The 11,995-nt window shown below is 36.9% G+C and overlaps 1 protein-coding gene across 1 annotated transcript; it reads right to left on the reverse strand.

The window, feature by feature from the left end:
- Positions 1–4,247: 4,247 nt before the first annotated feature.
- Positions 4,248–9,619, reverse strand: si:ch211-171b20.3. The gene is made up of 6 exons (XM_036557924.1): positions 9,269–9,619; positions 7,904–8,023; positions 7,532–7,661; positions 6,752–6,862; positions 6,548–6,609; positions 4,248–4,387 (listed from the first exon to the last, which is right to left on the reverse strand). Exons 1-6 carry the CDS (start codon positions 9,438–9,440, stop codon positions 4,248–4,250), a joined length of 735 nt encoding a protein of 244 aa, XP_036413817.1. The 5' UTR covers positions 9,441–9,619.
- Between the last annotated feature and the right edge of the window lie 2,376 nt (positions 9,620–11,995).

The following is an 11,995-nucleotide window of genomic DNA, read 5'->3' on the forward strand; positions in this document are numbered from 1 at the left end:
ATACTAGTTTAAGATACCTACCTGTTTAATCTGTAATTATTTGCTGTATATTAGCAGCTGTATTCATTATACCTACCTAACTAAACTTACTTCTGAGCTGGGATGGAGATCAATGTGTGCAGTTTAATTCTAGACAGAAATGAGCAAAGCTTGCACTGATATTCACCACCCACACTGTAAATCCAAATATTTAGGAATGATACACATTTGTGTAACACTTTTTAAACAAGTCACAGTGCTTAATTCCCCTATTTAAAAAAAACACTGGAATTCTTCACTGTAACGTCAAACAAAGAAAACAATAATTTCAGGTATAAAACACTGGTAATTATTTGATTTTGCAGTTTTTTCTCAAACAGCAGAACAACTCAGCTAAACACTGTGACGTGTTAAGAAATGTGTAAGGAAAGTGCTTAAAATGTAAGTGTTTGGATTTACACTACAGGAGCAGGAGAATGTGAGCTGTTTGTGTGTCTTTAAGGGTGAGCTGAGCGGGGTGGGGCTGAAATGATAAACCGCTTGTGGGCGGCTCTACAGCAGCCTTTTATTAAAGGTCTCTTTGTTTACTGTTTGTTCCAGGTCATTTTGTCTGACTAAACTTGAAAGGCTGCAAAGAAAACAAGCTGCCAGTAGCTCCTGAATAAAACTCCTTCACTAAGTCTGACTGCTCAGTTTCAGGGTCAAAGCTAAGCAACCCCCCCCCCAAAAAAAAATACATAAAAACAACTGCAACAAAAATTAAATTATACTATTTTATATAATTCGCTGTAAAGTGTACACCTTGATCCACATTTAGTCCCGCATTTATATCTGCTTTACTCACATTTTCCACAGCGATTCATTTGACATACATACTAACCACATTTTTGTCTTTATTTTTTAAAATGAAAGAGTTTGATGTAGTATTTATCTTTCTTTATTTAAATTATACTTTATTCATAACGCAATTCATTTCTATATTTACTTATATGCTTGTAATAACTGTTTATATTGATCACTGAGTTGATGTTATGTATTGCTGGGTTGATAATCAAACTGTTTATAAGCAGTAAACTACTTTATGATTACGATTAGCTCACTTACCTAGCTGAGGGCAAGTGTGGTGTTTTTAATAATCTGCGCATCACTGTCCGCTCTTGAACTCCAGTCATAGAATTTTATAACAGTGTATGTTCGACCTCAATGAGTGCAAACTGCTTTACTCAACCAATGAGCTGATCACCTTGCCACCCAATCAGCACTCAGCAGCAGTAATGCCAACCAGTCAGTACTTAGTAACAGTAATTCCAACCACTCAGCACTCAGAAGAAATGTCAGCGAATCAGCACTCGGAAGCAGTAATGTCAGCCAATCAGCACTCAGTAGCAGTAAGGCTAACCCATCAGCACTAGGGAGCAGTAATGTTAGCGTCCTACTACCCAAAATTCTTTGCTGTAAAAAACATAAATATGTACTGGTATGTTTTCTTTGATTTTTTTAATGGAATACATCTTTCTATTTTCCTAAATTAAAGAAAGGTCTCACACATATAATTAGAAACAATGTTTTGTTCTTAGCTGCTTAGCTCCATTCACCCTATTCCTTGAGGACTCACTAGCAGGTGCCCTCTAGCGCTTTGCAGTAATGGTTTTTGGTATAACACGGGTATCAGCAAGCCAAATCTTAGGACGAGCCATTTTGTCAAGTTTCAACAAAAATCTAACCACAGTGGAAGCCACAACATTTCATGTCCAGTTTACTGAAGTAACGTTTTACCATCTTGGCTGTAAATATGTCTCAGTATGTTCTAATGTACTAGTATAGGCTAAAAATATAAACGAAAGACTTGCTTTGCACTGCTGCTCTCACATCTCTGATAGGAAACTTTGCCACAAAGGTAGAATAGTTTCTTGTAAAATGTCTCTTAATGTGTCTAATGAAGTCAGCTTGTCTTTAGCCAGATTCTTGTTTGAATTTTCCAGTTCCACCTTAAATGCTGCCTGAGGCACCAGAATGTAGCCAACTGTTTCACCATTTAAGGTGAAACGGGAAAATTCAAACAAGAAGCTGGCAGAGCCGCATTTCAAACAAGAAGCTCCAGAGCCGCATGTTGCCATTATAGCAGGAGAAACAGGAAGTAGCCAGGCCTCCCTTAAACTCGCTCTGGTGTAACAGTAGAAAACAAATTCAAATGTTTGTAAACAAAGTGCATCGCAATGTAGAAAAACGCCAAAAGTTATTTCGTTTAGAGCTATAAAGTCATATTAAAGCCAGTTTGCCTGCCGAAAAAAATAAGTCCCCACAAAGACGTCTCTGAAATCGGGAGCTGAGGCGCCCCCTGCTGTTCCTACTGCCTTTGCATTTTTCTTTAGCCTGTTTCTTAACAATGAGCTAAGTTAAAAATAACATGTATTTAAATAACAGTTAAATAACAGTGAGTCTTACATTTTGGGTGGTAAACAATTTAATTTCCTATTTTTAATTTATTACTCCAACCATACATGCATTACTGCTGGCATGGGTTTCCTCCAACTTAAAGATCCAGAAAAAATGCTACTTAACAGTGCCCCTTTGTGTGTGCATTATTCAGGAGAAAATGAATTCTCTGTACATAAACATTAAAATACAAATGTTTTAAACACTGCTTCTGTATTTTTACAGTTATGATAACGTGTTCCACTTACTGATACTTATATTTTATGTTGTTGTTAGTGCTAAAAATATTTAGTTTGTGCCACAACATTTGCAACTTTTATAGCACCAGTGCCACAAACTGAAAAATGTTACTTACAGCCCTGCATTAAAAATGAAAACTACTGTTTCTGACACAGTGTCTGGAGTTTCAGTTTCCAGAATGGAGCGCACGACACTCACACAGACAAAACAGAAAGAAAAATAAATACATTAATTAATTAATATAAAAAGTTAAATTCTACCTAGTGATTTCACAGCTGTTACTGATAATTGATAAAATGATCCCAGCCCTGCTCAATGGGATACAGTCTGCGTGCATGATTTCGGTAGTCAAGAATCCTCCAGTATTTAGCTTTGAAAAACTTAATTTTGCTATGGCGGTATGTTTGGAATCACTGTCTTGCTGTAGGATGAAGTGCTGTCCAATGAGTTTAGAGATATTTTCCTGAACTTCAGCTGATAAGAATTCATTTTGCTGCTGCCATAGCAGTTGCATCATCAGTGAAGATGAGCAAGCCAGTACCTATGGCAGCAATACAGGCCCAGGCAATAATACCCCCACCACCATGTTTTGCAGATACAAGATGAGCAAGCCAGTACCTATGGCAGCAATACAGGCCCAGGCAATAACACCCCCACCACCTTGTTTTACAGATGAGGTGCACTGGATCTTTGGCAGTTCCTTTTTGGCCCCACACTTTAACTTGCAAACTTGATACAAGTTAGTCCTGGCCTCATCTGTCCACAAGACCTTTTACTAGAACTGTGAAGGCTCTTTTAAGTACTTTTTAGCAAATTTTCAGTATAGCCTCTGTATTTTTGTTCATGAAGTGTTCTGTGGCACTGACAAATCTACACCTGGACTGATGACAAGAGCAAAGTGTGGAGGCCAAAAAGGAACTTCCTAATATCCAAAGCATATTAACTCATCTGTAAAACATGGTGGTGGGGGTGTTATTGCCTGGGCCTGCATGGCTGCCATGGGTACTGGCTCCCTCATCTTCACTGATGATGCAACTGCTGATGGCAGGAGCCAAACTAATTCTGAGGTGTATAGAAACATCTTATCAGCTGAAATTCAGGAAAATGCCTCCAAACGCATTGGATAGCGTTTCATTCTACAGCAAGACATTGATTCCATATGATTCCATACAGACTGCCACAGCAGCAAAGGAATTTTTTAAAGCTAAAAATTGATACTTGACTGACCAAGTCAGTCACCTGACTGAGTATGCCTTTCATATGCTAAAGAAAAAACTTTCGGGACTAGCCCCTGAAACAAGCAAGAGTTAAAGACTGCTGTAGTACAAGCCTGGCAAAGATAAAACCTGGTGATGTGAATATTCATTTATTTATTTCAATTGCCAGTTAAAGCATTAATAATGCAGCCCTAATATCTAAAACATCCATAGATGAAAGATGACACTGGGTATTCTTGCTTGTACTTTTCTATTTGACAGTGTAATAAGTGTTATTATAGCATTCCCCCACAGGGTAATGCTCTTTGCATCTTTGTTGGCATTGCTTTGGCACTGTACAGTGAAGTCTTTTCTCTTTCACCAACAGTTCTTTGCTTATGTTTCCTGTCTCTTGTACTTTTTCAGATTTTTTAGCTTCTCCTGACGCACTGTCTCCTCCTGCAGTGAGGAGATTTCAGAAATTCTTTGGACGAACGATGGTGGAGCCCCCAAGACTGGATCAGGATATGACTGAGCTGCAAAATAAACCAAAATTAAAAAACACCTGTTAAAAGTGTATGAATTTGTGGGGGGGGGGTTGGACTGATGAACTGTTAAGCAATTACTCAACTTTAAAAAATCAACTGGAATTTACCCTTTGGATGAATCAATTTGTATGATAATGTATTTTTTGATTCTCCTACTGCTATGACTTACAGTCAGAAACAAAGCCTGATCAATGAACATTTATACACATTTTTGCTGAGGTGCTCTAGTGCTCCTGATTTGAAATTAACTTTTTTTCTTCTATTTTCTTAATTCCTCCTATCAGTCAGAGAGCACTCCGATCCAAACACTTAATTATTACCTGATCAACATTAGGAACATTCAGTCATTTAACATGTATTTAGTCACAAAGGACCAAATGTTTTCACTATCATGTTAAAGAAAACCCTGACTGTTAAGACTTGTATGCCTTAAAATGCTGTACATGTCCAAAACATATGATGTATATAGTGTGATGTATTAAATATGATGTATAAACCAAATAAAAATGTTTTGTTTATTATATAAAAAAACATGACAAATATGCAAAGTCCCTCTATTAGTAGGTCACAACTGTCACACTGATGGTCATATAGTTGCACTGTACTCCTATTTTTTTCTAGTTCTAATAATAAATAAAGTATTTTGTTTGATTTATACAACATATTTTAATAGTACTGGACATGCACACCATATTGAAGTGTAATGTCTACACAGTCAGGGTTCCTTTTAAAATCACCCAGATCTCCTAGGGAGCTGTGCCTTGATTTCTGAACTCGTTAGCTGGTGTACTTGTTTAAACTCAAACAAACTATACAAACTGTACAAATTTGTAATCTTTATATTTGAAATATATACATGACTTTTGAACTTTTTGAACACTGGTAACAATCTGGATAATCCTTTACTTCTTTGGCCTGACAACCAATTTCCATTACTTCCATAAACAATCATGGCTGACTCAGCAGACCACAATACGTGTTTCCTCTGAGCAATAGTTCATTTCAAATGAGCTTGAATCCAGAGAAATCAGCAGTGATTCTGGATGTCCTTGGCAAATGGCTTTCGCTGTGCACAGTACTTGCACTTATGGATGCAGCGACGGATCCATCACAGAAACATGCTGATTTTTAATGCTGTGCTGCCTGAGAGGGAGACGATCACAACTATTGAGTGATTTTAGCCTTGCTTTTTACACGTTTTTAATGAGATTTTTCCATATTTCCTGAAAGTGAAGCATTAGGAATCACTCGTTTTGCAAGCTACAAGTCCTCCACAAGGGGGCGCTATAAGCAGTCAAATAGTTTTTGATGCTTCATAAGAGAGCTGCTTTGGCCTTTATTAAAAGCCCTGATTATTAACCGAATGATCAAATCATCGGTCCTTTACTCCAATACTAATATAATCAACAGTGACAGCCCTACTGCATACTGTAATATGACGTTGGACCGAATGTGAAGACAGTGTTAGACATGCTTTTGAGGGATGACAGATAAAATGTCCTTAAAACAGTGCAAAAGTACTTTCTCACTCTTTGAACCTGCGCAGCCTGTGCAGACGTTATGAGTAGTAGTATGAGTAATAGAAAGTTTGTGCCCTGCTGGTCAAATTGCATGTCTAAATGCAAATAAGTTCACTCATCCTCTAACTATTTGCTTAATGTAACATATGGAGAAATGTTTATAATACAATGTGTTTTTTCAATATGTTTAATTCAGTAAATAAACAGTAATTGTGCATTAAAATGTGCAGAAGCGTGTTCTCTGTAGAGGATGTGCTCACTTATTTACACTTTGAAAATCAACAACACATGGAATTTGACAAGGAGCACACAGACATTTGTATAAGACCATATGAGAAGAAGAAATGGGATATAAAATAAGAATAATTTTTACAGGTATTTTTGTATTTCACATCTCACATAAATAAGATTAAACAGTTTAGAATTTGTAATAATTAGTATTATATCAAAAAGAATTACATTATATATTACATAATAATAATTTCTCAGTCAATTCAATGCTTCACTGTTTGCTCAACTGTTATTTTAAAGCTTTACAATCTCAACAATTTGGAGTAGAATACAATCCCTGAATGTTATTAAGGAGAACTCATGTGTACCAATGCATTAAAAAAAGCAATATACGTACTTGTGTTGTTAAATCTAACAGTGAGGAGATTATGAACTCTGTTCGTAACTCTGATCCTTGACCTGCAGAAAGGCAAGATAAAGAAAGCAATCAGTTTCCATTCAACATAGAATGTTTTTTATTATCATTATTATTATTTGTATTTGTATTATTATTACTACTACTATTATGAGAGTTTGTTTTGGGTGCACTTCTATAAATCACCTGTTTTTAGAACTTTCAGTAAAAGTAATTGATCTCCTTCCTCTGATCGGTGGCGTGGTAACTGTTAACAGAACTGATGGAGCTGTTGGAAGATCATATTCCTCAAAGGACCTGCAATCAAATCTCATTCATTCAAAATTTTCAATTTACGTAGTTTTATTTAGTTAACTTATTTAATGTTTATTTAATAGGTAGAGGTACATGAACACAAATAAAAGGAATATTCTAATGCTGTAAACTATATGCAGGGCTGGGTATCATTAAAAAATTTTCAACAATGATACCGATACCTTGATTTCAAAACTGATTCCTGAACATTTTTTTATACCTTCTTTAAAATTACAAACTGAAAGTCGGCCTGGCTTAAACCAGAAATGAACAGGAGGTGCTGGAAGTGCTGCTTCCAGATTGGGCATAGTAAGGCAGCAAAATGACGAATTTCCCTTGTAGGACCAATAAAGTACATAAACTTAGTGGGTCTATTTACTGGCTAGACTAATAAGACTCATACTGAATGTGATTTAGACAGCCAATCATGAGTCCAGATTTTGCAACAAGCATCTATTTTGGCTCACAGAAACTGTTAGACTGACTACTAAGGTACTGAAATTTGCTACTGTATGACATGTGTGAATACTCTATAGTACTGAAGTAACTGGGTCAGTACCATAAAAATAGTGAATTTCAATACCCAGCCGGAATCAAAACACTTACAAGTGTATGTTTATTTGCGATGTGTATTAAAGCAATAGTCTTCTAAAACAGTATTAATGTACTAACCCAAAAGTGCAGGGCTTTGTCATTCTGTAGGACAGTTGTTTTCGATGAGAAAATCTGTTTAAATTGTGGGACCGATGTACGCCGTAATCTCGAAAAACCAGAGGCAAGATGGGTTTCATTAGCGCGTCATCTGTTCAAAGAGATGTGATAAACAATGATAAACAAAAATGATATACACTCTTTTTGGAACACTTTTTGCGCCACCTGCTGGTCAGTCCCCTAAACTGCAGGAGTAAGTGTCTTCTCCTTTTGTTATGATACAAGTTTCTCTTCAGCCACAAACACAATACAACACAATACAAAACATAAAATGTCTGAGATAAATGATTACCTAAAAAGTAATATGCATTTTAATCGTAGGGGAAAAATTACCTGTCAAATTATTCCTGCAGTATACCCCATTTCTCCATCTTGGATCAAACAGAAAATGTCGTCCACATACGTCACCAACAGTGTTTTCTGAACTACCTCTTAATTCTGAATGGTCTCCTGCTAAAAGAGAGAATGAATACCTGCATAGTTTATACAGAACAGCAAAAAGTGCAGATAAATTTTAGCATCACATACAGTACACATACAGTATGCACGCATTCTTAACAGGGCACTTTGTTCAAATATGTACATTTTGCACTCTTGCAGGACTCCAAATTGAAATACTTGCACATTGTATTTGTCTCATACAGCACATTTGGCCTACTTTACAGTCAAATCTTGCAAATCTCGATTCTATATTGCTGTAAATATACTGCATGTATTCCTCTGTATTTGTTCTTCTTTATACATTTAGGTTGCTCTGTGTATATAATATACAGCTGTGACTCACCCTGTACCAGTATCTTTGTATGTATTTGTATTATTTGTAATGTACAATGATATCGCAATCATACTGGTTTGGTGGACAGATGATCACATTTGACTGATATTAAAAAAATATTTTTGATGACATATTTATTGTAGTCTGGAAAAACAGGACACAACTTTACTGCATTTCATCATTGTCCAAAGCATCTCCAAAACTACAGGAAAAGGCAAAAACATTCTTACCTTTAATGTAAGTTAATGTAAAGAGATTTCATTTCAAGCATTTTTGGAGCATTTCTGTTAGTCTGTTCATCATGAAATCTTTTCATAACATAAAGGGCAGCTGGTGTGCTCAAGTTATGTAGAAAAATGGAAATCGAAAAAATCATAGATACATGTTTTTGTTTGTTTGTTTTTGGACAGCGGCTTGTTTATTTAGTCCCTAATTCTGTATTTTATGAACGTGTATATATCAGGATCGACATCAACAGATGTAAATGAATTGTAAATGTCGCATATCAGCAATGACCCCACAATTAGCATCTCGGTGCATCCCTTTTTGTTTGTTTACTCATTTCCAACAAGAATAATTTCTCGTACGCGTACTTGGCCAGTAACGTGAGTCTGATTACGTTAGTTTAATCCATAAACATGCCAATTATGGAGGAGTTCCTATTTAAACAGCCTGAACTTTATTGCCAAAGAGGCTGCTACTGAGTAAAATAAACACCTGCTTTAACGCTGTAAAAGGTATTTACACAGCACTAACCTAAAATATGTGGCTTTTAGTCACCAAACACCTCAGAAAAGTGGTTTTACAAGTTTTCAGTAGTTAGCAAACGTTAACAGCTCTGCTAATCTGTCAGTAATATATATTAACACTTAAGTTAGCCGCAGGTAGCAGCTTTCCAACTGAACTTGTCTCAGTGTACTCACTTCTTGGTCTGTCCGGCTGCGACTTTTCCGACGAAATAACATTTAATCTCAATCTTGGGTTGTTGTTTCGAAGGTACTGAACACAAGTTTGGCCTTTATTTGGCTCCTGGTTTGAGATGCTCGACACTGCAGCCGGTGCTGTTAGCAGTTCAGGAGAAGCTAAGGGTCGCATTTCAGCTCTGTTAGCCCGGATGAAATGACATGTTTTACTGTAATCCTGGATCACGAAAAGCCATTCTGACGTTAGCAAAATGGTTGGTTTATGTAAAGGTAGACGTTTTGGAGTTGTAGCAACGTTTACTGTCACTCTGTAAAGAGAAGCTGCTGTAGTTTAGTAACGACCACCCGATTTTAGGCACAATTCCACCTGTATTGATGCAAGCCCCGCCCTCATGTGATATGATTGGCTAGTAGTTTATACTGGCCAATCCAAGAGCAAGTGGGCGGGATCTGCTGGGAAAAATATTGACAGGTGTGTAAAGACGTGTGAATGGATGAACAAATAAATAAACACCCACACAGAAAACGTAATATAACTAATTTTTAAAAGTCAATACACTTTCGTGCATGCCCGTATCTAGCACATCTGATTCAGCTCAGTAACTGAGTTAGTGATGGTTTAATGATGGTTTAATTTTCCTCCTATTGCTTGTAAATGTGCTGTCATTTCATTAAGACGATGACATTTTGTCTCTACACTGTTTTGCGTACATGACTGTGTAAAGCACTTTGAGACACTGTAACTAAAATAAAACGTTTCAGACTGCCAGAATCAGGGCACTATTAGGATTAACATGCATTTAGTAGGGGTGTAATGATTTAAAAAATAAGTAAAAATACAGTAAAAATTAGAAGTGCCTGTGCCTTATATTCACATTTTAATGTTTTCATTTTCAGTTTATTAGAGCATTCAACAGTTTTATAGCGTTTATATCTAATGCTGTGGCTACAAGTTCATAGGTTAGCCCCAAGCTAACAAAAGCTTGCAAGTTAGTCAAATACAACATGATAAGATACAGTTATGTTGTATTTCTGCATGCCTAGAAATAAGAGCACTCACTCACTCACTGGTTCAGCAAAAGCAAATGATCTGGACAGATAAACATTAGTGAGGATTCATAGCTCTTAGATCTGTATCAGTTGCATATTCCTGAGGTTCGTGATGTCATTTCGAGTTGAGGCTCTGCTGGGCTTAAACTGTATCTACATTTAATTCCTAATAATAACTGCTAATTTTCGACATCACAACACATTGCAAGCAGGAGAAAGATGTGGAGTTCAAAATTAAAGTATAAAAAAAAACAACAACAAAACCCAGCGGCTGCACACTCGCAGCACCACAGCTGACCATTAGATGGCGGTGTTGTACAGCGCTATGTCACTGCTTCACTTAAGAGCCGCTTTACAGTGCAGCAGAAAATAAATCAGAGCACTTTTAAAACTCATATGCTGCATCCAAAACCACACACTTTCGTACTTAATGCCATGTTAAAGCTACTACGCCACCATTAGAACTCCATTACTTTAGTATGTGTAGTATAGTAGTGTGCGGTTTTGGACGCAGCTGTAGTTCTAATAAAACATGATCACCACAAGACGAAGATGTGAGAACAACACCTGATTATATTAAGATGAGCCGTGTTTATAAATACAGTTATCATATTCATGACAATATTCGTTACTGACGTTTGATTCTTCTAGTTTCAGTGCTGTACCCGTGATGGTAAACGGGCTGTTTGGCATATAAAGTGGCGGCTGCCACTTGCTCCGGTTCTCAAAAGGGGCTCTAGAGGCGTGGTGTGCAGAGCTGCCCACCTTCGCCAAAGGTACTTAAAATGTTGTTGTTTTGTTGTTCATGTCGTTGTTTGCTAGTTTAAAATGTGTTATGTGTTTATTGTGTTATTCTGTGTTGGGGTGTGGGTTTAGTTGTGTGGGGTTGGGTGTCTACCGTGGAGGGGAGTTTTGTGGCTTGAGGCGACCACCCTGCTGTTTTCCCTGCAGTTTATGTGCGTTTTCTGCTGGTGTAAATAAAGAGCGAATCTCGTAGTAGATTTCACGGTGTGTCTCCTTTCTCGCCAGTATATATACATACATATATCAGTTATTTAATTTTCAGTGTCAAAAAGCAGAGCATTCTGAAAACCTCAACAACTAAATACTTAATATCAGATTGTTCAGTATTTAGTGTCCACAGTAGCCTTTATTACGGCTTCCATTCTTTTCAGGAGAACTTGAGAACTTAAAAGAAATTTACAGGGATATTTTCATGATATTTTCCTCATTTCCAAAGGTCTTAGAAGTTACATTTTACATTTTCTGTTTCTCAAGATCCAAGTAATCCCAGACACATTCAGTGATGCTGAGGTCAGGACTATGGGATGGTCAGTCCAGTGTTTGATTTCTTCTTTTGTGTCTATTTCCTTTCCTCAGTAAATGCTTCTTGACTCAAGCATTTACTGAGGAAAGCATCGGACTCACAGTGTTGAGTTGTTGAGTTCTCACAGTGGTAGGATGGACAGAAATACCTGTGGATTTTTTCAGATCTGAATTAAGAGTGGAGCTTGATTTTCTCCTCTCTCTCAAAGTTGAAAGCTTTAGGTCCTGTTTGTCTGATGGGGACAGATTTGGTGGTCTACCAGGTCTTTCAGGTGGTTGTTAGGAATCCCATTTTCTCTGTACCTTTTAATCACACTTTTTGAACTCCAGTTTTGGAAACTCCTGTCTTTT

Source organism: Colossoma macropomum, unplaced genomic scaffold (genome assembly GCF_904425465.1).
Source record: "Colossoma macropomum unplaced genomic scaffold, Colossoma_macropomum, whole genome shotgun sequence".
Classification (NCBI taxonomy): Eukaryota; Metazoa; Chordata; class Actinopteri; order Characiformes; family Serrasalmidae; genus Colossoma; species Colossoma macropomum.

What these genes read in the sequence shown, in the direction of transcription:
- si:ch211-171b20.3 (XM_036557924.1), bottom strand. Translation starts at nt 9,440, where the DNA reads ATGCGACCCTTAGCTTCTCCTGAACTGCTAACAGCACCGGCTGCAGTG. An exon ending in CTGCAGGAATAATTTGACAG is followed by an intron (nt 7,662 to 7,903) that starts GTAATTTTTCCC and finishes CTCTTTGAACAG; the next exon opens with ATGACGCGCTAATGAAACCC. An exon ending in TGTTAGATTTAACAACACAA is followed by an intron (nt 4,388 to 6,547) that starts GTACGTATATTG and finishes TTTATTTTGCAG; the next exon opens with CTCAGTCATATCCTGATCCA.